The sequence below is a fragment of the Eretmochelys imbricata genome, chromosome 6, assembly GCF_965152235.1.
Source record: "Eretmochelys imbricata isolate rEreImb1 chromosome 6, rEreImb1.hap1, whole genome shotgun sequence".
NCBI classification, from domain to species: Eukaryota; Metazoa; Chordata; order Testudines; family Cheloniidae; genus Eretmochelys; species Eretmochelys imbricata.
This window is the reverse complement of record NC_135577.1, coordinates 46514153-46539749: the sequence shown is the minus strand read 5'-3', so window position 1 is coordinate 46539749 and position 25597 is coordinate 46514153. Positions and strand designations below refer to the sequence as shown.

Below are 25597 nucleotides of genomic sequence, written 5' to 3'. Positions count from 1 at the left end.
CCTCCCTAGCCTACCTCCCCACTCCCGCACATGGATCCAGACACAGAGTGCCCACCACAGGGTCCTATAAGGATGACACACTGCTGTGTGAGAGTGGCTGGGTCCCCATTCCATGTGTAGGTGGTGCAAGCTGCCCATAGAAGATACAGTTAACACATGGGTGTGAGGGGGGCACAATGAGGTCTATAGTTATTAATAGAGACAAGAAAATAATACACTGCAAACAGTCATAAACTATCTGCCAAGTAGCCTGCATACCAATTTCCAGTGCCCCCAGAAGCCAGAAAGAGCAATTGCAAGGAAAGCTCTGCTCAGCCACTTCAGTCCTGGAATAGAGCATGCTCAATCACTCTGTAGAACTGGCACATAAGCAGTATGGTGGGTACAAAAGAGCTATGAGAGGATGGAGCATGCCCATTGCAGATGGAATCTTTGGAGAATGTGATTGCCAAACGCTAACAAATCTCTACCAAACATACGTAAACTCAGATTTTTTCAAAGGCATATAAATTGGCTAGATTCAGCTAAATTTTCACAGAGACAGCAAAAGGCCACCCCGACATCAGGGCAACACGCGGGCCAAATTTAAAGCTGTTGCTCCAAAGCATGGGGATGCTCGACCTTGTCAATAAAATGGTTGTGAGATTTGTTGTGGTTTTTGGGGGTTTTTTTTAGATAGGCAAAGGAACATATTTTCCCTTAACCTCATGTTTGGAAATGGCTGAACTTTTTTAGCTGAAACTTTTAAGGCAACCTTTACTACAGGTGTCACTATCTGCACCGCCTAGAAGAGTGCGATTTTAGCTTGTGAAAAATCTAACATATACACAATTAAGGCAATCCAAGAAGCCAATATACTTAACTATGGCCAAGAAAATATGATTTTTGCACTTCTCTAGTTCCATCCACCAAAAAGGGCTTTACAGCAGCCCGCTGGAGCAGGGAAGTTCAATTAAACACATAAGAGATAGGGAATCTGAAGAGTTAAATGACTTGCCCAAGACAACAGTCATTGACAGAAATGGAAAGTTTTTTCTTCTGCTATGACCGTTATATCATACTCCATCCTTCACTAACTGTCATATAAGAAGTGAGGTTGGGTTGGTTCTTTTTTAAAACTTGTAAGACATTTAGTCCCTTCAAAACACAATAAATATTACTATATTATGATATAAGGAACACATGCACTCATATAGTACAGGTTATGACTGTCATTGAAGAAACCTATAAATTGAGGTTTCTATCCTTTTCCTTTGCTCAGGAAAAAATATTTAAAAATATTCATTAAACTTTCCTGAGAGTTTTGCTTACGTAAAGGTTGTAATGCTTAACTTGCATCCTTTAGAGAACCAGCTTCACGTATCCGTTTGCAAATGGACTTTCTGCTTATTTATTTCTATAGATAAATGTTGTGCTTCATCTATGGTTAATTCAGTCTCTGAACATGTAAAATGTATTGTCATTGTACATTAAATTGTGTGTTTGTTCTGTTACCTGTGTTTTCTCATAAAACTTTGATCGCTGGGATCATTATGAAACAACAGCAACTTCACCTCAGAAATGATTAAAATATTTGTAGTTTAACAACCAATCACATCCTCTTCTCTCACTGGTGGAAAATTAATTGGTAATAGGCAACAAAGTGTTTTTTTTCCCTTTATCAGCAAGTTTTTAAAAATCATATCAATAGACCTTTGTGGGTTTGTTGGTATCATTTATTAGCAAAGACAGTACATTATTTCCTAAATTGTTAAGCAGAGAAAACAAAAGAACTTAATTGGTATATGTTTTCCCAGGTAAACAGGCATAGAAATGAGAACTAAATTATGTAGTTCATTTATAGCTCATAACCTTGATTTCCTGGGGTAAAAATGCATTTAAAAAGAAACATTGTGATGAAAAGTGATGAAAGATTAACAGTCTGTTACCTCTACTGTTGTGTTTCCTACATCAGCTGAAATTGCTTAGATCAAGGATTCTCAATCTATGTGTCATGAGGCCCTGGGCAGGGATGCAAACAAGTTTCATCGCACCTTTTCCTCCCTTGTCTGCACTTTCATTGAAAAAAAACTTATTTCTCGCCCTTATGATTGCAGACATTACACCTGATATACATTTTTCAGGTGAACCAATGCAATGCTGCCTTCTTTGAACTGCCCTATTCATTTCAATCAAGGTCATGCAGAAGCTACCATTTTGGAGCCATGGGATTTTACATTTTTCCAGTATGTTATGGAATGGAGCATTTTTGGAATGGAATTTGCCATTTTGCTGCAGCCAGGTGTCTGACATTGTGTATGCTATCTCCTTGCCCTCCTGGCTCCTCTTGCGCTCCAGTTTTCCTCACAAGGAGCAATTAGACTATAGTGCATGTTACCTCCACTGTTTCATAGAGAAAAGCAGCAGGGTGGTAATACCCACTGTTCTTTTCTTACAATTTTCCTTTCTTTAATGAATCCTTAGTTTTCTCTCTGGCAGTCTCAAACTAAAATATGCACTAGAATGCTTGCCAACTACTGCAGTACTGTGAAGATGTTGTTGCAGTAGCTGGCAAAATATTATAGGAGTGCAGACAGCCATTAGAGGGAATGAGCACTAAATCATTTGGAAAGCAAGTAACCATCTTTGAAAAATTCAAAGAATTTCTTTCATAAACAGAAATTTATGGGTTTACAAAACTCAAAGATTGTTTTATTGTCTGGCAATACTGTAAACATGAAAACACCCCACACATCAGATTTAGTATCTTTGCGTAGCTCCATGAACAGCAAAAGCTGCCAAGCATCATAATTGGAGAAATATTGATTGCACTATGTGCCTTGGATGTTGTTAGTGCTATATGTGACGTTATTGACATGAACTGTAACCATATAGGAGTACTTGTGGCACCTCAGAGACCAACAAATTTATCTGAGCATAAGCTTTTGTGAGCTACAGCTTACTTCATCGGATGCATGCAGTGGAAAATACAGTAGGGGGATTTTATATACACAGAGAACATGAAACAATGGGTGTCACCATACACACCGTAACGAGAGTGATCAGGAAAGGTGAGCTATTACCAGCAGGAGAGAAAAAAAACCTTTTGTAGTGATAATCAAGATGGGCAGTTGACAAGAACGTGTGAGGAACAGTAGGGGAGAAAAATAAACATGGGGAAATAATTTTACTTTGTGTAATGACACATCCACTCCCAGTCTTTATTCAAGCCTAAATTAATGGTGTCCAGTTTGAAAATTAATTCCAATTCAGCAGTCTCTCATTGGAGTCTGTTTTGACTTTTTTGGATGTAATATTGCCACTTTTAGGCCTGTAATCGAGTGACCAGAGAGATTGAAGTGTTCTCCGACAGGTTTTTGAATGTTATAATTCTTGACGTCTGATTTGTGTCCATTTATTCTTTTACGTAGAGACTGTCCTGTTTGGCCAATGTACATGGTAGAGGGGCATTGTTGGCACATATCACATTGGTAGATGTGCAGGTGAACAAGCCTCTGACAGTGTGGCTGATGTGATTAGGCCCTATGATGGTGTCCCCTGAATAGATATGTGGACACAGTTGGCAACGGGCTTTGTTGCAAGGATAGGTTCCTGGGCTAGTGTTTTTGTTGTGTGGTTGCTGGTGAGTATTTGCTTCAGGCTGGGGGGCTGTCTGTAAGCAAGGACTGGCCTGTCTCCCAAGATCTGTGAGAGTGATGGGCTGTCCTTCAGGATAGGTTGTAGATCCTTGATGACACGCTGGAGAGGTTTTAGTTGGGGGCTGAAGGTGACGGCTAGTGGTGTTCTGTTATTTTCTTTGTTGGCCCTGTCCTGTAGTAGGTGACTTCTGGGTACCCTTCTGGCTCTGTCAATCTGTTTCTTCACTTCAGCAGGTGGGTATTGTAGTTGTAAGAACGCTTGATAGAGATCTTGTAGGTGTTTGTCTCTGTCTGAGGGGTTGGAGCAAATGTGGTTGTATCGTAGAGCTTGGTTGCAGACAATGGATCGTGTGGTGTGGTCTGGATGAAAGCTGGAGGCATGTAGGTAGGAATAGCAGTCAGTAGGTTTTTGGTATAGAGTGGTGTTTATGTGACTATCGTTTATTAGCACGGTAGTGTCCAGGAGGTGGATCTCTTGTGTGGACTGGTCCAGACTGAGGTTGATGGTGGAATGGAAATTTTTGAAATCATGGTGGAATTCCTCAAGGGCTTCTTTTCCATGGATCCAGATGATGAAGATGTCATCAATGTAGCGCAAGTAGAGTAGGGGCATTAGGGGACGAGAGCTGAGGAAGCGTTGTTCTAAGTCAGCCATAAAAATGTTGCCATACTGTGGGGCCATGCGGGTACCCATAGCAGTGCCACTGCTTTGAAGGTATACATTGTCCCCAGATGTGAAATAGTTATGGGTGAGGACACAGTCACAAAGTTCAGCCACCAGGTTTGCTGTGACATTATCGGGGATACTGTTCCTCACAGCTTGTAGTCCATCTTTGTGTGGAATGTTGATGTAGAGGGCTTCTACATCCATAGTGGCTAGGATGGTGTTTTCAGGAAGACCACCGATGAATTGTAGTTTCCTCAGGAAGTCAGTGGTGTCTCAAAGATAGCTAGGAGTTCTGGTAGCATAGGGCCTGAAGAGAGAGTCCACATAGCCAGACAATCCTGCTGTTAGGGTGCCAATGCCTGAAATGATGGGGCATCCAGGATTTCCAGGTTTATGGATCTTGGATAGCAGATAGAATACCCCTGCTCGGGGTTCTAGGGGTGTGTCTGTGCAAATTTGCTCTTGTGCTTTTTCAGGGAGTTTCTTGAGCAGATAGTGTAGTTTCTTTTGGTAACCCTGAGTGGGGTCAGAGGGTAATGGCTTGTAGAATGTGGTGTTGGAGAGCTGCCTAGCAGCCTCCTGTTCATATTCTGACCTATTCATGATGACAACAGCACCTCCTTTGTCAGCCTTTTTGGTTATGATGTCAGAGTTGTTTCTGAGGCTGTGGATGGCACTGTGTTCTGCATGGTTGAGGTTATGGGGCAAGTGGTGCTACTTTTCCACAATTTCAGCCCATGCACATCAGCGGAACCACTCTATGTAAAAGTCCAGTCTGCTGTTTCGACCTTCAGGAGGAATCCACCCAGAATCCTTCTTTTTGTAGTGTTGGTAGGAAGGTCTCTGTGGCTTAGTATGCTGTTCAGAGGTGTGTTGGAAATATTCCTTGAGTCGGAGACGTCAAAAATAGGATTCGAGGTCACCACTGAACTGTATCATGTTCATGGGGGTGGAGGGGCAGAAGGAGAGGGCCCGAGATAGGACAGGTTCTTCTGCTGGGCTAAGAGTATAGCTGGATAGATTAACAATGTTGCTGGATGGGTTAAGGGAACCACTGTTGTGGCCCCTTGTGTCATGTAGAAGTTTAGATAGTTTAATGTCCTTTTTCTTTTGTACAGAAGCAAAGTGTGTGTTGTAAATGGCTTGTCTAGTTTTTGTAAAGTCCAGCCACGGGGAAGTTTGTGTGGAAGGTTGTTTTTTTATGAGAGTATTGAGTTTTGAGAGCTCATTCTTAATCTTTCCATGTTTGCTGTATAGGATGTTGATCAGGTGGTTCCGCAGTTTCTTTGAGAGTGTGTGGAACAATCTGTCAGGAGAGTCTGTTTGGTATGTAGATTGTAATGGATTTTTTACCTTCAGTCCTTTTGGTATGATGTCCACCTGTTTGCTTTGGAAAGGAAGATGATGTCTATCTGTATGAGTTTTTTCATGAAGTTGATGGATTTCCACTCCATACGGCTAAATTCAGTGCCTTGCATAATGACAGGTTTCAGAGTAGCAGCTGTGTTAGTCTGTATCCGCAAAAAGAAAAGGAGTACTCCCCCCTCCCCCACTGTTCCTCGAACATTCTTCTCAACTGCTGGAAATGGCCCACCTTGATTATCACTACAAAAGGTTTTTTTCTCTCCTGCTGGTAATAAATCACCTTACCTGATTACTCTCATTACAGTGTGTATGGTAACACCCATTGTTTCATGTTCTCTGTGTATATAAAATCTCCCTCCTGTATTTTCCACTGCATGCATCTGATGAAGTGAGCTGTAGCTCACGGAAGCTTACGCTCAAATAAATGTGTTAGTCTCTAAGGTGCCACAAGTATTCCTTTTCTTTTTGCGGATACAGACTAACACGGCTGCTACTCTGTAACCGCATAGATCATTGTTGCAAACAGGATCCTATAGCTGCACCAGGTCTTGTACACAGAAGGTCAAGTGGGATGTCTGTGGAAAGGTTGTAGTTTGCTGGTTATGATTATGCTATATGTGTGTATCATTTTTGTATTTGAAGCTATGAATATTGGCTATGTACTTATATCTCAAATAAGCTTATTGGAACATCTCTGGGGGTGAGATTTCATCTGTAATCAGTTTCTTAATGTATTAGGCTTAGACTTGCATGTTTTTGTTTTATTTTGCTTGGTAACTTACAGGTTGGGTCACAGAGACCCCCTTGGTACTGCCACCTGATGTGCTGAGACTACCTCTGAGCCCATTTCTCTGCCAGCTTGGGACTTCAGAACCCTGCCTCGTTGAGCCAGATACGCTAGCCTGCTGCAAACACAGACCCAGGTCTGAACCACGTCTCCCAAAGCTGCAGGCTTTAATTGAAAACCAATTAGCCAGTATTCCTGTCTCCAGCATCCAGATACCCAAACCCCAATCCAAACCCCAAATACATGTGTTTTACTCTGTATAAAGCTTATACAGGGTAAACTCATAAATTATCCGCCCTCTATAACACTGATAGAGAGATATGCACAGCTGTTTGCTCCCCCAGGTATTCGTCACTAACTCTGGGTTCAACAATAAGCAACAGTGATTTTATTAAATATAAAAAGTAGGATTTAAGTGGTTCCAAATAATAACAGATAGAACAAAGCAAGTTACCAAGCAAAATAAAACAAAAACACACAAATCTAAGCCTAATACATTAAGAAATTGATTACAGATGAAATCTCACACCCAGAGATGTTCCAATAAGCTTCTTTCACAGACTGGACTCCTTCCTAGTCTGGGTCCAGCAATCACTCACGCCCCATAGTTACTGTCCTTTGTTCCAGTTTCTTTGAGCCAGCTGAAGACAAAATGAAGGGGTTTCCTGGGTCTTTTATATTCTTTTGTGGGGGGAAACCCCTTTGCTCTCCTGGGCAAAATCACAGCAACAAGATGGAGTTTGTAGCCACCTGGACAAGTCACGTGTCCACGAATGATTCAACTTTTTGCAGGTTGACGCCATTGTTTACAAACATGTTAGTTTGAACGTTCCCAGGAAAGCTCAGATGTGGATTGGCATCTCCCAAAGTCCATTGTCAGTTAAGTGTTTCTTGATTGGGTACTTACTGAGAATAGTCCTTTCTCAAGAAGCTGACCAAATGCTTCACTGAGGCTACTTAGACTCAAACACATTGAAAACACATTCACTTGGGTGGAGGCCTGGAAACTATGTAGTCTTCTCTGCATAACTACATGCCAGCCAGATCCTAGAAACAACACACAAGTGCAACAGGACAGAGAGGATGTGTCTACAGTGATTAGGTTAGAAGTGTTAGAGCAAGTTTTCTTTTGAGTTATAGTCTCAGCACAAATACCAATACAGTAATGTTAATCCATCTACAAGACCTGAGAGTTGGAATACTTCAAATAATTTTGTTCCCCTGTTGCACACGCTCTCAGTGGACTGCGAAACAGAATTCAAAACATTTATGAGTGGGAAGGATCCATACTGATCAAATGGTAAAAGTTGTGCAGAAGATAATCTGTAGTTTCATTCAGCTGTACTAAAGAAATACTGGCTTTTCTGAACTTTTCTAAACAGCTCTTTCCAAATATTTGCATCCATATCATGAATTCTCCAACTACCTATCACTGGAGAAAAAAGTTGCTTGGACTCTGGCAGCAGAAGATCCTATCATTTGAGGATAGCTATAGATTTAGGAAGACACCACTGCATTGGTTTACAGTTTGTTTATGCTCCAAACCTTTTTATGCTATCATAGGGCTAGAAAAAGTTTTAAGTGAAAGCTTCAATTCAGTTCTCTGACAGTGGCCAGCATCACATGCTTCAGAAGGTACAAGAACCCTGCAATAGGCAGATGGGGAACAATTCTAATCCCTATTAGCTAGAGATTGTTTTAAACCCAGATAAATAAAGGTTTAATATCCCTCTCAACATCAGCTACAATTCTGAATATTCTTCTTATCCATATAAATGTTAATCTTTTTAAAGTTAGCTAATTCTTGTCCTCAATGACATCCCGTGGCAATTAGTCCCTCAAACAAATTATGCCTTGTGTGAAGTTATTTCCTTGTAACCATTTTGAATTTGACACCTTTTAATTTGTTTAGCATCCCATAGTGTATTGTCGGACTGGGAGAACAAAAGCTCCCTGTTTGCCTTCCCCTATACTTATATTAGTTTTTGGCTCCACCGGTAAACAATCCCAATTGCCCGGTATGAAAGTTATTTTTCATGCTCATCATTTCTGCTGACTTTCTCTGGATCCTCTCTAGTTCTCTAATATCCTGTTTGAAATGGAGTGGCCACTACCACACACAGTATTTCAAAAGAGGCTGCAGGCCTGATTGATGTAGTGGTATATTTTCCGTATTCTCTGTCTCATTCCTTATGCATGTTAACATCTTGCTTGCTTTTTTGACAACACCTGCACATTAAGCAGAGATCATCACTGATTTGTCTAATCCCTTTCCCGAGTTGGTGGTTCCATTTTACATGTTTCTAAATTAACTAAGAGCAACAGATCAAGAACAAAGCAAATGGCTACTCTGGCTCTTGATTCCACACTTGACATTGCAGAAACTCCTTTGTGGATGTTCCAGACAAACAGCTGCTGTAGGATGACAGCATCTTTGTCCATTTCTTACGTCTTTATTTGCCTCTCTGTGACACAAAAGGAGAGGGGGCAAGGATTCCAAGTGCAATTTAATGATCAATGATGTCAATGATAAAGACCTGATCCAATCGCTAGTCAATAACAGAACTCCCTAATGACTTCAGTAAAGGAATATATGTTTTATTCTATGACCCACTGAATAGTCATCAGCCCCCACTGAGGGCACAGTGGAGTGTCAGCAATCCAAAAAGTACAAGTAAAGAAGGATAAATCTGATCTGCTCACAGATAGGCACAGACATTTCAGGATACAGAAGGGGTGTCTAAATTGTGTGAGTGGGGACACCTCCTTTTGATCCCTCAGAGAAGGAAATGATCAGGCAGAATCTGCAATAAAATCTCCCCATTGTATTCTCCACTGCATGCATCCAATGAAGTGAGCTGTAGCTCATGAAAGCTTGTGCTCAAATAAATTTGTTAGTCTCTGAGGTGCCACAAGTACTCCTTTTCTTTTTGCAGATACAGACTAACACGACTGCTACTCTGAAACAATTCCAAACAAAATTTCCACTATTCCTCAGGGTGACTAACCCAGGTTAGCCCAGTACTGTTTCCCCCACTTCTAATTCTCAGTATTTGTTTAATTCCTAAAATAATATAAGCACCCTCTAGTGGCCAACGTGTGCAGAAATCAATCAAAATTAGTTTAGCCTGGTGGTAAAATTACTCTACTTTCAAAGAGGATGTTTGGTTTCCCCTCCAGCCAACCCCCACTCTTGAAAGTCCTCCCAACAGCTAGTTAAGCAGTATCCCCATTTTACAGATGGAGAAAACCAAGTGAGGAACTAACTGACCAAGGTCAAACAGCAATGATAACTCAGGAGTTGCCTATTCCGACCACACCTATGTCACAGACTTGGAAGGCAATAGGAGCCATAATTTGATTAAAAATAACTTCAATCAATAGATAGTAGAAATAAGAATAAATGTTCACAACATGGACATTCTTTATTACCCAAATATATTGTTCATTTAACAACTTTTTAGAAAGCAAAGTGTAATACACACTGTATTAACCATTACAATGTGGCCCATTTCTCCACACTTCTATGCACGTGATTCTCAAGATGTTTATATGACCTTCAGCATCAAGAAAATGCTACTTTCGTCAATTTTAAATGCTACATGTTAATTTTCTAAAGTTTTTGTGAATACACAGAGGCAGTTTGTTCAAATGCTAACACATTTTATATGTCTATCAGAAGAAAGGCACTTCATGCAATATAAAGCTGTACATGGATGCTTTTAGCCCTGTCATTTTCTATCTCTTTGTTGTACTGCCTTACATTTTCCATCAGGGCAGTTCATATGACTTCTTATTCCTTATGTGAAGGGCAAAACAAAAATCCCACACAAAAGGCTGATCAGACCCAGTTCAGCTGAACATAAACTAGATCAAAAGGAAAATTCAGTCAAACATGATAAAAAGAATTAGGACAATATTAGCTACTTAAAGAGTAAATTTAAAACAGATATTGATCTTATATACACTAAAACTTTTTGGTTAAAATTCCCACTGTTGTGGTCATTGGTGGATTTTCACTTGTGATGGCCCTTACGTAAGGTGCCAGTGGCCTCTTACTTCTTCCAGCTAGATGAATCTTAGGTGTTATTTTAAACATGTTTCAGGATGACAGATTCTTTAATATGTAATTGGAACTTACGACTCCTCTTGGGGTTGGAAGGCAAAGGAAAAAATAAACTCACAGGTAGTGCACTCAGTGCCATATAACATAGGAAAATACTCCAAAAATTAAAGTATACAATTACCACTGTTTAGAAATAGAATAAAATTACATCACGTAAAGCAACATCTAGATCAGTGATAATCAGACCTCAGTGGTTCAGAAGCCAAATAAGCAATCAATATTACCCATAAGAACCACAGTAGTGTGAATTCATTGTTTAACTTACTATATATTTCTCACAGCAAAATGACTGACCAAGTATTATTTTCAACTACAGTTGATTAACAACATAGTCAAAGCATCCTGATTGGTTAATAATCATACAGTTTTAATATGATAGAATCATAGAACTGGAAAGGACCTCGAGAGGTCATCTAGTCCAGTTCCCTGCACTCAAGGCAGGACTAAGTATTATCTAGACCATCCCTGACAAGTGTTTGCCTAACCGGCTCTTAAAAATCCCCAGTGATGGAGATTCCACCACCTCCATAGGCAATTTATTCCAGTGCTTAACTACTCTGACAGTTAGGAAGTTTTTCCTAATGTCCAACCTAAACCGTACTTGCTGCAAATTAAGCCCATTGCTTCTTGTCCTATCCTTAGAGGTTAAGAACAATTTTTCTTCCTCCTCCTTGTAACAACCTTTTACGTACCTGAAAACTGTTATTGTGTCCCCTATCAGTCGTCTCTTCTCCAGACTAAACAAACCCAATTTTTTCCAATCTTCCCTCACAGGTCATGTTTTCTAGACCTTCTATCATTTTTGTTGCTCTTCTATGGACTTTCTCCAATTTGTCCACATCTTTACTGAAATGTGGCACCCAGAACTAGACACAATACTCCAGTTGAGGTCTAATCAGGACTGAGTAGGGAGGAAGAATTACTTCTCATGTCTTGCTTACAACACTCCTACTAATACATCCCAGAACGTTCGCTTCTTTTTGCAACAGCGTTACACTGTTGACTCATATTTAGCTTGTGATCCACTCTGGTCCTCAGATCCCTTTCCACAGTACTCCTTCCTAGGCAGTCATTTCCCATTTTATATGTGTATAACTGATTGTTCCTTCCTAAGTGGAGTACTTCGCATTTATCCTTATTGACATTTGATCCTATTTACTTCAGACCATTTCTCCAGTTTGTCTAGATCATTTTTAATCCTATCCTCCAAAGCACTTGCAACCCCTCCCAGCTTGGTATCACCCGCAAACTTTTTGGCCCAAGGGCCACATCTGGGTGGAGAAATTGCATGCAGGGCCATGCATGTAAGGCTGGGGCAGGAATTGGGGTGCGGGAGGGAGTGTAGGGTGTGGGTGGGGTGTGTGCAAGGGGGCTCAGGGCAAGGGGTTGAGGTGCAGCAGGGGGCTCAGGGCAGGGGGTTGAGGTGCAGGAGGTGTTTGGGGTGTGGGCTCCAGCCCCGCACTGCTTACTTGGAGCAGCTCTGGGGTGGCAGCGGCGCGCACTGGGGCCAGGGCAGGCTCCCTATTTGCCTTCCCTGGCCCCACGCTGCTCCTGAAAGTGGCTGGTACCACGTCCCTGTGGCCCCTGGGGGAGTGGGAGCAGAGGGCTCCGCACGCTGCCCTTGCCTGTGGGTACCTCCCCCGAAGTTCCCATTGGCTGCGGTTCCCCATTCCTGGCCAATAGGAGCTGCGGGGTGTGGTGCCTCCAGGCAAGAGCAGCTTGCAGAGCCCTCTGCCCCCTCCCCCCCAGTGGCTGCAGGGACATGGTGCCAGCTGCTTTTGGGAGCGGTGCTGGGCCTGCGGCACCACAGGGGTGGCAATCCCGCCGGCTGGATCCAAAGCCTTGACGGGACAGATCTGGCTGGCGGGCTGCAATTTGCCTACCCCTGCTCTATGCCATTATCTAAATCATTGAAGAAGATATTGAACAGAACCGGACTCAATGCTGCAAAGACCTGCAGGAGATACATTAAAGAGCCCTTGCGGCTCATGAGCCTCAGTCTGAGTATCACTGATCTACATGTTGCACATGCTGCACTATTGGTAGCAACGAATTATTCCCATCCAGGATATGGTTTGAAATTCCAAGATAATTCAGTAAGACTCTGGAAAAGGTAGCAGCTTCACTTACCAAGAGATAAAGTACAAAGTGGAGATTTCGTGCCATGGTATCCTTTCCCTGTATAACAGCAAGAAGCAGGTACCAACAAGGTATGAAAATACAGGATAAAACTTGATACAACAGGTTGAGAAAGCAGAAGTAGGAGCCTGATATACATATTTACTACTTCACTAGTATGAGATGAGTTTAAGGGGAGTGGAACTAGAAGAGAGAAATTACATTAGCTATAGTTTTCAGAGTAGCAGCTGTGTTAGTCTGTATCCGTAAAAAGAACAGGAGTACTTGTGGCACCTTAGAGACTAACAGATTTATTAGAGCATAAGCTTTTGTGGGCTACAGCCCACTTCATGAGATGCATAGAATGGAACATTAGTAAGAAGATATATATAGATATACACACACATACAGATAAGTTGGAAGTTGCCATACAAACTGTGAGAGGCTAATTAGTTAAGATGAGCTATTATCAGCAGGAGAAAAAAAAAAACTTTTGTAGTGATAATCAAAATGGCCCATTATGACAGTTGACAAGAAGGTGTGAGGTTACTTAACTTAGGGAAATAGATTCAATATGTGTAATGACCTATAGTAGATCTCAAGTTAAAACACGAACAGAAAATATTTGCTAATTATAATTCCCATTGCAAACAGTTTGGGTTTTCATCATACTGTCTGATAAGTAGGATTGTTAAATGATCAAATATGAGGTTAAAGAATAAGATTTCCACAGCAACAGAATATTTGCAAACATTTTGTAAAACAGCAAAGGAATGCTAGGATTCCTGTAATTTACCAAAAGTCTCAATGGCATTTTATTTGAATAATTTATTGCGTATTTTATTTGTGCTTTGAAATTTATGTGTATTCTGCAAAATGTCGGTAAGGCAACAAAAGAAACAGGCTTAGATGTTCAGTTTTGATTAAACAAACAAACAACCAACAACACACCTCTGTAATAACCTCATTAAGTGGGTGATATGCAGGGGCCTTAATGTTCTGGCAGCAGAAATTCCTTGCTTTAATGGGCCACATTGGGTTGAAGATGAACTCAGTGTAACTAGAGGACTCAAGCTTCACTGAGAAGGAGCTTCTGCTCTAAATCATCTACTATCACTATAATAAGGAAGGGTCTTTTAATTAAGGAGTTTATAGTATAGTTTCCTATTTTCATAGGTTTATAATTTGCCCATACAAATTTGCTCTCAGATTAGACTAGACTTGCTGATTTAGAACAATTTTAAGAATTCTGGCATATTCCATTTACATAGTGCTTTTAAACAATCTGAAGCAATCAAATATCTTAATGAAGGTGTCATTTTGCTGATGCACTCTTAACAGTTGCTCACAATGGGCCAGATTATGATTCCCCCCTTTATGGTCCACCCTTTATGGTCCACTGATGAGCAGTCACTCACCAAAGTAGTAACATTACCTGGTAGTCCCATCAATTAACAGATGTAGAGGGGTCATGATTTGGCCCTGTATCATCGTCATACAGCATTTCAATTGTTTTGCAAAACAGATTCACTGTTTATTTTTATTGCAGTTAGCATCAAAGCTCAGAAGTATATTGAGGCTGTAGGTCAAAAACCTTCCACGTTCATACCTGTAACGTCCCACGTCTTGCTTTGTGTAATAAAATGTTTTATTTTAAAAAGTGAGCAGTTTACTGTGAAAAGTTGAGGTTAACTGCAGGAGCCAGTTGCTTTTGTGTCAGGATAATGCCCATTTTATAGTTCATGGTCAGTTTCCACATCTAGCCTTCATTTAGCAAATCCTGACCAGTAATTATTTTCCCACATAGAGATTGTGATCAAAGTTACAATTTAATAAAGACAATTAAGACAAGCAGGTTCTTCAGTAATCATCTAGGAGGGAAAGAAGAAGTCTGTTGCCCAACCCATTTGCAAAAAGGTATTTCTACTGGTATTTCCAGTTTGATGGAAAAAAAAAATCAACAAAAAGCTAAGCTACTGAGTATCCATTCACAGTGATGAACAAAAGATAGAAAAATGAAGTTTCCACTGCAATATAGTAACAAACATGCCACAGGGTGATTGATAAAGATCAAATCAGCGGGCTTTATGTATGCTTTCTGGACTCTTTCCCATTGGGCATGAAATCTCCTCTGACCTCTGCACCCCTCCCCACATTGTACCTAGCATATTTCAAAGCATGAAGGGGAAAAAAAAAAAAAAAACCACCACGGGAAGACAAGATGATAGCAAAGAATACATTTAACTGGGAATTATGAGCATCCTAAAAAGGTGAGACAAAAAAAAGTCATTTTCCCCCTTTTTGTACTCTGCAGCTACTAGAAACAAATGTCAGCAGACTGTATCCACAGCAATGAACAGTTCAACTTCTAACTTTTCAACACAGACAAAGTTAAACTAGTTTCCTCTGCACACTTTACTTTTGTAGCAATAGTGCTAATAGGGAATGGAAGCATATCCTGTTAGTGATCTACAGAATTAAGGGTACCCTTAAACCAAATAGCCCAACCATAAGTATTGGGGAATATCAGAGCTGGCAAAGACATAAGAGGAAAGAAGAAGATTCCTAGTCAACTTGTTCTCAGTGTAAGAGAAAGTTAACTGGGAACAACTTGACTAGATGTAAGGGGCCTGCTTCTGAGCTCATTTACACAGATTTTATATGGGTAACTCCTGTGGGGGGAAATCAGTCCAGGTTTACACCAGGATGTGCAAGAGCAGAACCAGGTCCCTTAGGTACTCTTTGCTAACTTACTTAAATATTATGGCATGCAATCTGATCACAAAGTTGCCTTTTCACTCCAAACAAGGTATAATCCAGTTGGCTTTGGTGTTAGTTACGGAGAAAATAAAGTTACTCCGTTTTTTTGGATTTCAGGCCATTGAATTTCCTATGAAACCTATTTAATGTCCCAGTCCCCTCCTCCCCCGGGCTAACTCGCTAGAGTCCAGTCCTTTCTTTCGCGGGGTGCCTCTATCTCCAGCAACAGGTCAGTCCAGACACTCAGGCCGCAGACTTCGAAGTCTCCATCCTGGGTCTTCAGGTTTTTCAGAGAAGCCAGGGCAGCCTCTCGGAGCGGGGCAGGTCCCCTCATGAAGCAGCTGAAGCGCTCGCGCAGCTCTTCCCAGGGGAGTTCGTCCTCACCGGGGCAGCGGCTGCTAGCCCACTGGCCACGCAGGGGATCGTAGCGCAGGCGGCTGCCCCAGCTGGTAAGGAGATGCAAGTAAGGGGTGCCCAGCTGGGGGTATCGGGCAGAAAGGGCAACCAGGAGGGAGCCCGGCAGGAGGCGGCAGAAGTCGGAGAGCCGGCCTGGGTCCCCGAGCAGCCAGGAGAGCACCGCCGCAGCCGGCCTGGCCCCCTCTCTGCCAGCGTCGTCCCCGGCCTGCTCCAGCAGCAGCGCCGCAAGCACCCGGTAGACCCTAGGACCGGGCAGCTGCTCCAGGACACTTGCCGGGCCCTGCTCCTCCTCGTCTTCCTGCAGCCGGGACAGCAGCAGCTGGGCTTCGGTCCGCAGCTGCGGCTCCAGCTCCCCAGGGCGCGTCGGGGCGGAGCTGGGAGGCGGAAGCAGCTGGACGGCGGCCCTGCGCCGGGCCAGGAGGCCGAGGCTGCAGGGCCCCGGGGTAGCCTGGCCGCTGGGCGGCAGCAGCAAGCTCCGCAGGAGGCGGTGGCAGGCGGCGGGCGGCAGCGCCCGGTTGCCCAGCAGCGCTAGGCCCAGCAGCTCCGGGCAGCGCCCCAGGTGTCCGAAGCCTAGCGGCGGCCCCGGCTGCCCTCGGCGGAGCCGCTGCCCCAGGGCGGCCCGGAGCCGGGGCTGGGCGCGGAAGCGGCCGTGCAGGTGCTGGAAGTAGCGGCCCCACTGCAGGGCTCTGTCCAGGGTTGGCGGGTCCCAGTCCCGGACCTGTTCCGAGCGGGACACGGCCAGGAGCCCAGGCAGCTGCTCCACCTGCCACAACAGCGTCTCCATGGCGACAGCTCGCCCGGACCCCCGGCGCTTCCCGCCGCAAGTTTGAGCCGCGGCTCTACCTTCCGCCCGTGAGATAGCCCAATGGGAACCCGCTTGAGGTGAGCTCTGCAATCCCATTGGCTGATAGTGATGTCAGTCCCCTGCCAATTGACTTCCGCTTCCGCTAGATCGCGGGGGAAGGCCTCGGGAGTCAGGGAGTGTTGTTTGATCCGGCTGGGTCAAAGCTAGGCAGAGCGGCGAGAGTGGTGCAGGCCGGGGTGACTGTTTCGGCCTATAGTGCCTGTGTGCAGCGCTGCTCGGAGCGCCCATCTCGCTAGCCAGCCTGCAGTCACACCCCCGCTTGCCGTACAGACCTGCCCTTCTCAGGCATCTTCCAACAGCCCTGCTGTAAAGTGACCTGTAGTTAGAGGGACAGCTCCCTTTAACCACAGTGCAACTGCTGTGACTGCAACACCAACATAAAATATGACCACACCGTTGAAGTACAATATAAAATAATCCCCACAATTACACCAGGGGTCTAACACTAACTTTGACATATATAGATTTTACTCCGCAGCGTTTGAACCCACAGTCTTCACATCCACAGCTACACAGAGATTCCAGCTCTAGGGGTTAGCTCTGTAGCATTTGTTTAAGTCCCTATTTGCTATAATCTTGTGATTAAGTGTGGCTCAGCTTTCATTTTAAAAAAGTGTCTAGCTCTTACAGTTGTAGAGAAAAATGTTGAAAATGTCATCAGAATCACTAATGACTCAAAAAACAATAAGTAATAATACCCAAGTTGTTTTTAAATTATGATGAGGTTTACACAATCATGATTTTGGGCAGGCTGATTCATGATTGAGGGTTATCAATACTAATCAGAGACCTCTCCTTTTCACCTATAGGAATAAATAGAGAAATGGCACTCACACTCATGCTGCTACCCACTATGTCTCTCCAGGGTTGGGCTGGACCACAATACACACATTGCAAGTGTGTTCCACGACTGTGATACTGCAGTGGAATGCCAGACATCAGGTTGGTTTCTATTCCTGGTTGTGGTACCAGATTATGGTCTAGTGGTTACAATCAGCATATCCAAATGTAGCAATTCTCCTATTTGAGTTATCTGTGGGGACAGAGCCCTCACCCTTAGTAAAAAGCATAAGCCTGTACTACTTGAGCTGAAGAGCCAGATGTATTAGCATGCAAGCAGCAGCTGTCATAAATGTCTATAAAGGTAGTTCTCAAACTTTTGTAGTGGTGACCCCTTTCACATAGCAATCCTCTGAGTGTGACACCCCCTTATAAATTAAAAACACTTTTTAGTATATTTAACACCATTATAAATGCTGGATGCAAAGTGGGATTTGAGGTGGAGGCTGACAGCTCACAACCCCCCCATGTAATAACCCCATGACCCCTTGAGGGGTCCCAACCCCCAGTTTGAGAACTCTTGGTCTATATGTTGTCTAGCCAGTAGAGGATGATCCAGAGTCACTCTATTAGTATGGGTTACAGTAGCACTTAATTTGGCATGTTACTTCTGAAAGACTGGCAAAGTGGATGAGAGTTGGCTGGAAATTTATCACATGCTCATGAAACCACCTACAGCAGGGGTCAAAATTGTGAGAGTTCACAGCACTGTTTGTCCAATTCCAAGCCCCCACTCATCCACATGGCATATGCTTACTTCCATGTCTCCTGGTGCTAGGACCAGCTCCCACTGTTATTTGCATAATTTATCTTTAGTAATTCTTCTTTAGGTCAAGTGGCAGAGGCCTATGCTTTTGCATTAGAATCATCAATTTTGTCTTCATAGAATCATAGAATCATAGAATATCAGGGTTGGAAGGGACCCCTGAAGGTCATCTAGTCCAACCCCCTGCTCGAAGCAGGACCAATTCCCAGTTAAATCATCCCAGCCAGGGCTTTGTCAAGCCTGACCTTAAAAACCTCTAAGGAAGGAGATTCCACCACCTCCCTAGGCAACGCATTCCAGTGTTTCACCACCCTCTTAGTGAAAAAGTTTTTCCTAATATCCAATCTAAACCTCCCCCACTGCAACCTGAGACCATTACTCCTCGTTCTGTCATCTGCTACCATTGAGAACAGTCTAGAGCCATCCTCTTTGGAACCCCCTTTCAGGTAGTTGAAAGCAGCTATCAAATCCCCCCTCATTCTTCTCTTCTGCAGGCTAAACAATCCCAGCTCCCTCAGCCTCTCCTCATAAGTCATGTGTTCTAGACCCCTAATCATTTTTGTTGCCCTTCGCTGGACTCTCTCCAATTTATCCACATCCTTCTTGTAGTGTGGGGCCCAAAACTGGACACAGTACTCCAGATGAGGCCTCACCAATGTCGAATAGAGGGGGACGATCACGTCCCTCGATCTGCTCGCTATGCCCCTACTTATACATCCCAAAATGCCATTGGCCTTCTTGGCAACAAGGGCACACTGCTGACTCATATCCAGCTTCTCGTCCACTGTCACCCCTAGGTCCTTTTCCGCAGAACTGCTGCCTAGCCATTCGGTCCCTAGTCTGTAGCGGTGCATTGGATTCTTCCGTCCTAAGTGCAGGACCCTGCACTTATCCTTATTGAACCTCATCAGATTTCTTTTGGCCCAATCCTCCAATTTGTCTAGGTCCTTCTGTATCCTATCCCTCCCCTCCAGCGTATCTACCACTCCTCCCAGTTTAGTATCGTCCGCAAATTTGCTGAGAGTGCAATCCACACCATCCTCCAGATCATTTATGAAGATATTGAACAAAACCGGCCCCAGGACCGACCCCTGGGGCACTCCACTTGACACCGGCTGCCAACTAGACATGGAGCCATTGATCACTACCCGTTGAGCCCGACAATCTAGCCAGCTTTCTACCCACCCTATAGTGCATTCATCCAGCCCATACTTCCTTAACTTGCTGACAAGAATACTGTGGGAGACCGTGTCAAAAGCTTTGCTAAAGTCAAGAAACAATACATCCACTGCTTTCCCTTCATCCACAGAACCAGTAATCTCATGATAAAAGGCGATTAGATTAGTCAGGCATGACCTTCCCTTGGTGAATCCATGCTGGCTGTTCCTGATCACTTTCCTCTCATGCAAGTACTTCAAGATTGATTCTTTGAGGACCTGCTCCATGATTTTTCCAGGGACTGAGGTGAGGCTGACTGGCCTGTAGTTCCCAGGATCCTCCTTCTTCCCTTTTTTAAAGATTGGCACTACATTAGCCTTTTTCCAGTCATCCGGGACTTCCCCGGTTCGCCACGAGTTTTCAAAGATAATGGCCAATGGCTCTGCAATCACAGCCGCCAATTCCTTCAGCACTCTCGGATGCAACTCGTCCGGCCCCATGGACTTGTGCACGTCCAGCTTTTCTAAATAGTCCCTAACCACCTCTATCTCCACAGAGGGCTGGCCATCTCTTCCCCATTTTGTGATGCCCAGCGTAGCAGTCTGGGAGCTGACCTTGTTAGTGAAAACAGAGGCAAAAAAAGCATTGAGTACATTAGCTTTTTCCACGTCCTCTGTCACTAGGTTGCCTCCCTCATTCAGTAAGGGGCCCACACTTTTCTTGGCTTTCTTCTTGTTGCCAACATACCTGAAGAAACCCTTCTTGTTACTCTTGACATCTCTCGCTAGCTGCAGCTCCAGGTGCGATTTGGCCCTCCTGATTTCATTCCTACATGCCCGAGCAATATTTTTATACTCTTCCCTGGTCATATGTCCAACCTTCCACTTCTTGTAAGCTTCTTTTTTATGTTTAAGATCCGCTAGGATTTCACCGTTAAGCCAAGCTGGTCGCCTGCCATATTTACTATTCTTTCGACTCATTGGGATGGTTTGTCCCTGTAACCTCAACAGGGATTCCTTGAAATACAGCCAGCTCTCCTGGACTCCTTTCCCCTTCAAGTTAGTCCCCCAGGGGATCCTGGCCATCCGTTCCCTGAGGGAGTCGAAGTCTGCTTTCCTGAAGTCCAGGGTCTGTATCCTGCTGCTTACCTTTCTTCCCTGCGTCAGGATCCTGAACTCAACCAACTCATGGTCACTGCCTCCCAGATTCCCATCCACTTTTGCTTCCCCCACTAATTCTACCCGGTTTGTGAGCAGCAGGTCAAGAAAAGCGCCCCCCCTAGTTGGCTCCTCTAGCACTTGCGCCAGGAAATTGTCCCCTACGCTTTCCAAAAACTTCCTGGATTGTCTATGCACCGCAGTATTGCTCTCCCAGCAGATATCAGGAAAATTAAAGTCACCCATGAGAATCAGGGCATGCGATCTAGTAGCTTCCGTGAGCTGCCGGAAGAAAGCCTCAAGTACCTCATCCCCCTGGTCCGGTGGTCTATAGCAGACTCCCACCACTACATCACTCTTGTTGCACACACTTCTAAACTTAATCCAGAGACACTCAGGTTTTTCTACAGTTTCGTACCGGAGCTCTGAGCGGTCATACTGCTCCCTTACATACAGTGCTACTCCCCCACCTTTTCTGCCCTGCCTGTCCTTCCTGAACAGTTTATAACCATCCATGACAGTACTCCAGTCATGTGAGTTATCCCACCAAGTCTCTGTGATTCCAATCACATCATAGTTCCTTGACATCACCAGGACCTCCAGTTCTCCCTGCTTGTTTCCAAGGCTTTGTGCATTCGTATATAAGCACTTGAGATAACCTGTTGATCGCCCCTCATTCCCAGTATGAGGCAGGAGCCCTCCCCTCACAGACATTTCTGCCTGTGCTTCCTCCCGGTATCCCGCTTTCCCACTTACCTCAGGGCTTTGGTCTCCTTCCCCCGGTGAACCTAGTTTAAAGCCCTCCTCACTAGGTTAGCCAGCCTGCTGGCAAAGATGCTCTTCCCTCTCTTCGTAAGATGGAGCCTGTCTCTGCCCAGCACTCCTCCTTCATGGAACACCATCCCATGGTCAAAGAATCCAAAGCCTTCTCTCCGACACCACCTGCGTAGCCATTCGTTGACTTCCACGATTCGACGGTCCCTACCCAGGCCTTTTCCTTGCACTGGGAGGATGGACGAGAACACCACTTGCGCCTCAAACTCCTTTATCGTTCTTCCCAGAGCCACGTAGTCCGCAGTGATCTGCTCAAGGTCATTCTTGGCAGTATCATTGGTGCCCATGTGGAGAAGCAGGAAGGGGTAGCGATCCGAGGGCTTGATGAGTCTCTATTGCTGCTATGAAGCTCCAAATGATAGCATAGAGCACTAGTGTAGAACTTCTCAGCTTGAGGGCCGCATATATCACTGAAGGAAGGTCAATGCTCTGTGGCAAGTTTTCTGCCTTGTTCTCTTCCCTTTATATCACCTGAGTGGTACAAAGGGAGCAGAAAGCACCTGGAAGTTCCCAGCAGGCCTACAGATAGCATAGCAAGCTCTGACTCCTCCTGGAAGCTGCACGCACAAAGGGATATGTTGGGAGGAGAAAGGGGAAGCAGCTGGAGTGTACTGCATTTTGATTGTCCCTAGACAGTGTTTGGTCCCTAAGAGACTGTTTACAGTGGTGCAAATTAGAACATTTCCACAAGCTGCTCTAACACGGACTGAAGCAGAGAATTGGGGAACCCTAGATGGTTGTTGGTTCTCAGTTTCCTCCTGTTTTTCCCCTCTCCTAGGCTACCTTAAATAGTTCTGTACAAAAGAGGAGCCATCCTTTCCTGAGTACTGCTCTAGACTCACTCAGAGCCAGTGAAGCTCCTGTCCTCACTAGGCCCCCCACTGCCAGAGCTATTCTCTCCTCCCTCCCCTGACGTAAAGAACAGAGGGCAGATGCTCATCATCACTGCCAACTCAGAACTATTCTTGGAACTGATGAGGAAGATAGTTGGGTTTTAGTGCCCCTAACCTCTTCCCCCTCCTAATGTGCTGACTTAAAAAATAAATAAAGAAGGTTCTTATTTGTGTGTTTAACAGTGAGGGTACTTACCCCCTGGAACAACCTATGAAAGGATGGAGTGGATTGCCCATCAGTAGGCATCTTTAAAATCAAGACTGAGGTCTTTCTAAAAGATATGGACCCAATGGGGGTATTCCTGGGTGAAGTTTTATGGCCTGTGTTAGCCAAAGGATCAGGCTAGGTAGTTGGAATGAGTCCTTCAATCCTAAAAAAGACAAAACAAAACCACATCCACAACACACCCTCTGAAAGCACTGGAGTTTAAAAGTCTTAGAATAGACTTTCAGTTCAGAATTAACTGCATATTTTCTCCTGAGGGCCACAGGTCCCTAGATTTCTACAATACTATTGTAATGAATTTGTTGCTGAGTGGACTCACTGTTGGCATATGCCCTTCTGGCTGGGCATGGCCTAGCAGACTCTCCTCAGCAAGCACCCTGCCAACAGCTGCTCTAGCTCTCTAAGGGTCTACCTCAGGGGTGGCCAACCTGAGCCTGTGAAGGAGCCAGAATTTACCAATGTACATTGCCAAAGAGCCACAGTAATACATCAGCAGCCCTGCATCCCCAGTGCCTCCCACCCACCAGCAGCCCTGCCAATCAACGCCTTCCCCTCCCTCCCCACACCTCTTGATCAGCTATTTTGTGGTGTGCAGGAGGGAGGAGCGAGGCCACAGCAGGCTCAGGGGAAGGGGCAGGAAGGGGAGGAGTAGGGGCCAGGCCTGTGGCAGAACCAGGGGTTGATCAGTGAGCACCCCTGGCCTATTGGAAAGTTGGTGCCTGTAGCTGCAGTCCCGGAGCCAGTGCCTGCACAAGGAACCGCATATTAACTTCTGAAGAGCTGTATGTGGCTCTAGAGGCACAGGTTGGCCACCCCGGTCTACCTCCTCTCATGACTCACCCTCCAGCCAGCTCACATTTAGTCTTACTCCTTCTAAGGTAAGCTAAGGATCCACTAAACTAAACTCAGACATAACTGTTTGCTCCGACCCAGGCTCTGCAGCATTGTTCTCTCACTGTTCAGCGGAGCAACACCTCCTAGAACTTTCTCCCTGGAGGAGAAGCTTTGCACTCAGTATTCCTTCTCCCTCTTCTCATAGTGTTTCCACATCATCTTTCCAGTGATCCAGAAGGGGAATACAGGCATGCTCACCCACTCTCCCGCCCATCTGGGGTACCATTCAGGGACTTTGTGGGTAAGCGGCTAAGATCTGCTCCTTCAAAGGCCTCACTATCTCCCTCAACTTCTTCCTACCTTGGCCTTCCTTTAGGCAGTCTTGTTCTCCCTCCCTAGGACTTTTTTCTATTCTCTAGGATTCAAAGAAGGATTACTCCCTACAGGCCTTTTTATATCTGGGCTTCTTCCCTTTATGTTCACCACCCAGATCATCCCTCAGCTGGACTCATCTTCAGTTGGGCCTAGCTCACCCTTCAGGTGCAACCAGGTACACTAATTGTTCCCTCTCTCCAATTAACTATTTCATTACATATGTGCGGTACACACCCACCACAATTGATATTAATGTTAATAATAGTTTGTTTACATATCATCTTTTATTCCAAAAGATTGAAAAGCATATTATACTTCATTCACTGCTGAAATGCAGTCATTTCGCAGGTAGAATGTGTCAACCATTCAACAGCACACGGCGACAAATGCAACACAACAGTTTAAGATATGAAGTGGGGAATACTGCATTCAGGTGAAACTACAGATGGAAGTTTTGGTAGTCAGAAAACAGTTAGTATTAGCACAGTCTCTCTTGCAATAGGTGTTATGGTCTCTAAAGTGAGCAATTTCACTAAGTTTTAGGTCCATGTATATTTTAATGAAGGATTTATTTTGGAGGTTTGTCTGCACCACAGCAGAAATAAATGAGAAAGTTCCCTTCAGGAATTTCTCGTAGGAAATCTTTGAGGGTTTCTGATCTTAGTCTTATTGGATGAAATGTACATGTTTATATAACATAAATGTGCCTATAAATTTCACTTGAAAGAAATCAAATAATCACATTTGCAGCACCAGGAACCTAAGAAAAACAGGCTGTGAACATATGACTGCATTGGACAAAGCCCTAAGAAATCTAGAACATTCCTGCATGTAAAGGGAAATGGATGGGATTTCTAACAGGCCTCTATAGAGCTGATTGAAAAATGGAATTTCCAGCCTATGCAAAATTCTGGTATTTTAACATTTGATTTTGTCCCAAACTGGGATCAAAAGTCAAAATATTGACATTTTTAATTGAAATGAAACATTTTGACATTCCTGAAATGAAATGTTTTGTTTCAGTTTGTTGATCCAAAACTAAACTTTTTTTCCTGTTGGGTTTTTTGTGTCCTGTTTTTTAACTCTGTGTCTGCCTGAGGTGTCATGGTGTTTCATGAGATTCCAGTTACTAATTCCACCACAGGAAAGACTCCCATGATGCAACATGGTAGATCAAACCCAGGGAGAGACTGTGGTGCATTATGGGAGATGCAGTCTGTTTGGATTTCACTAATATCAGGTGAGCACCAAGAAGAGCCCCCAAAACAATCAGTAGATGTTTAGCTGCTCCACATGCTCTCCTCTGATGTTGTAAATTGAACTTGAAATCTGAATTATCAAAGCTAAGATAATTGTACTCCAAGAGATACCTGAACTTCTCTTGTAGAAGCACAGGCTTCTTAGGCAAAGTTAGATGAAATGACAGTACTAGTACATTGCTATGTTAATTTCATGAGAGGATGCTGACCATCAGGCAACAAAGAGGTGTCTTAGCTTGTTAGTTAGTATCCATGTATGGGCATTAATTTACAACAGGCCAGTTTGATAAAATTTGTTTTTACATCATGGAAAATCTATGGGGTTTGGGGCTCATGTTGGTTTTCTAATAAAAATGGGTGACAGGTGCCCCCAAGCCAGCTCCTTTTCCTGGTTGCCATATCTCCTCAGAACCTCTAAAAGAACCTCACAGCACAAACCCTAAAGCCGCTAAAACTTTCTTGCACACCTGCTGTGGTAAGCACCTGTAACCTGAACCTCCTCCCAACTTCCA

The 25597-nt window shown here is 44.1% G+C and overlaps 1 protein-coding gene across 1 annotated transcript; it reads right to left on the bottom strand.

Moving 5' to 3' along the window:
* Positions 1-14467: 14467 nt before the first annotated feature.
* Positions 14468-16662, bottom strand: FANCF (FA complementation group F). The gene has a single exon (XM_077820137.1). It carries the CDS (start codon positions 16660-16662, stop codon positions 15634-15636), a length of 1029 nt encoding a protein of 342 aa, XP_077676263.1. The 3' UTR covers positions 14468-15633.
* Positions 16663-25597: the final 8935 nt, after the last annotated feature.

Coding starts and splice junctions, on each gene's coding strand:
- FANCF (XM_077820137.1), bottom strand. CDS start 16,662: ATGGAGACGCTGTTGTGGCAGGTGGAGCAGCTGCCTGGGCTCCTGGCC.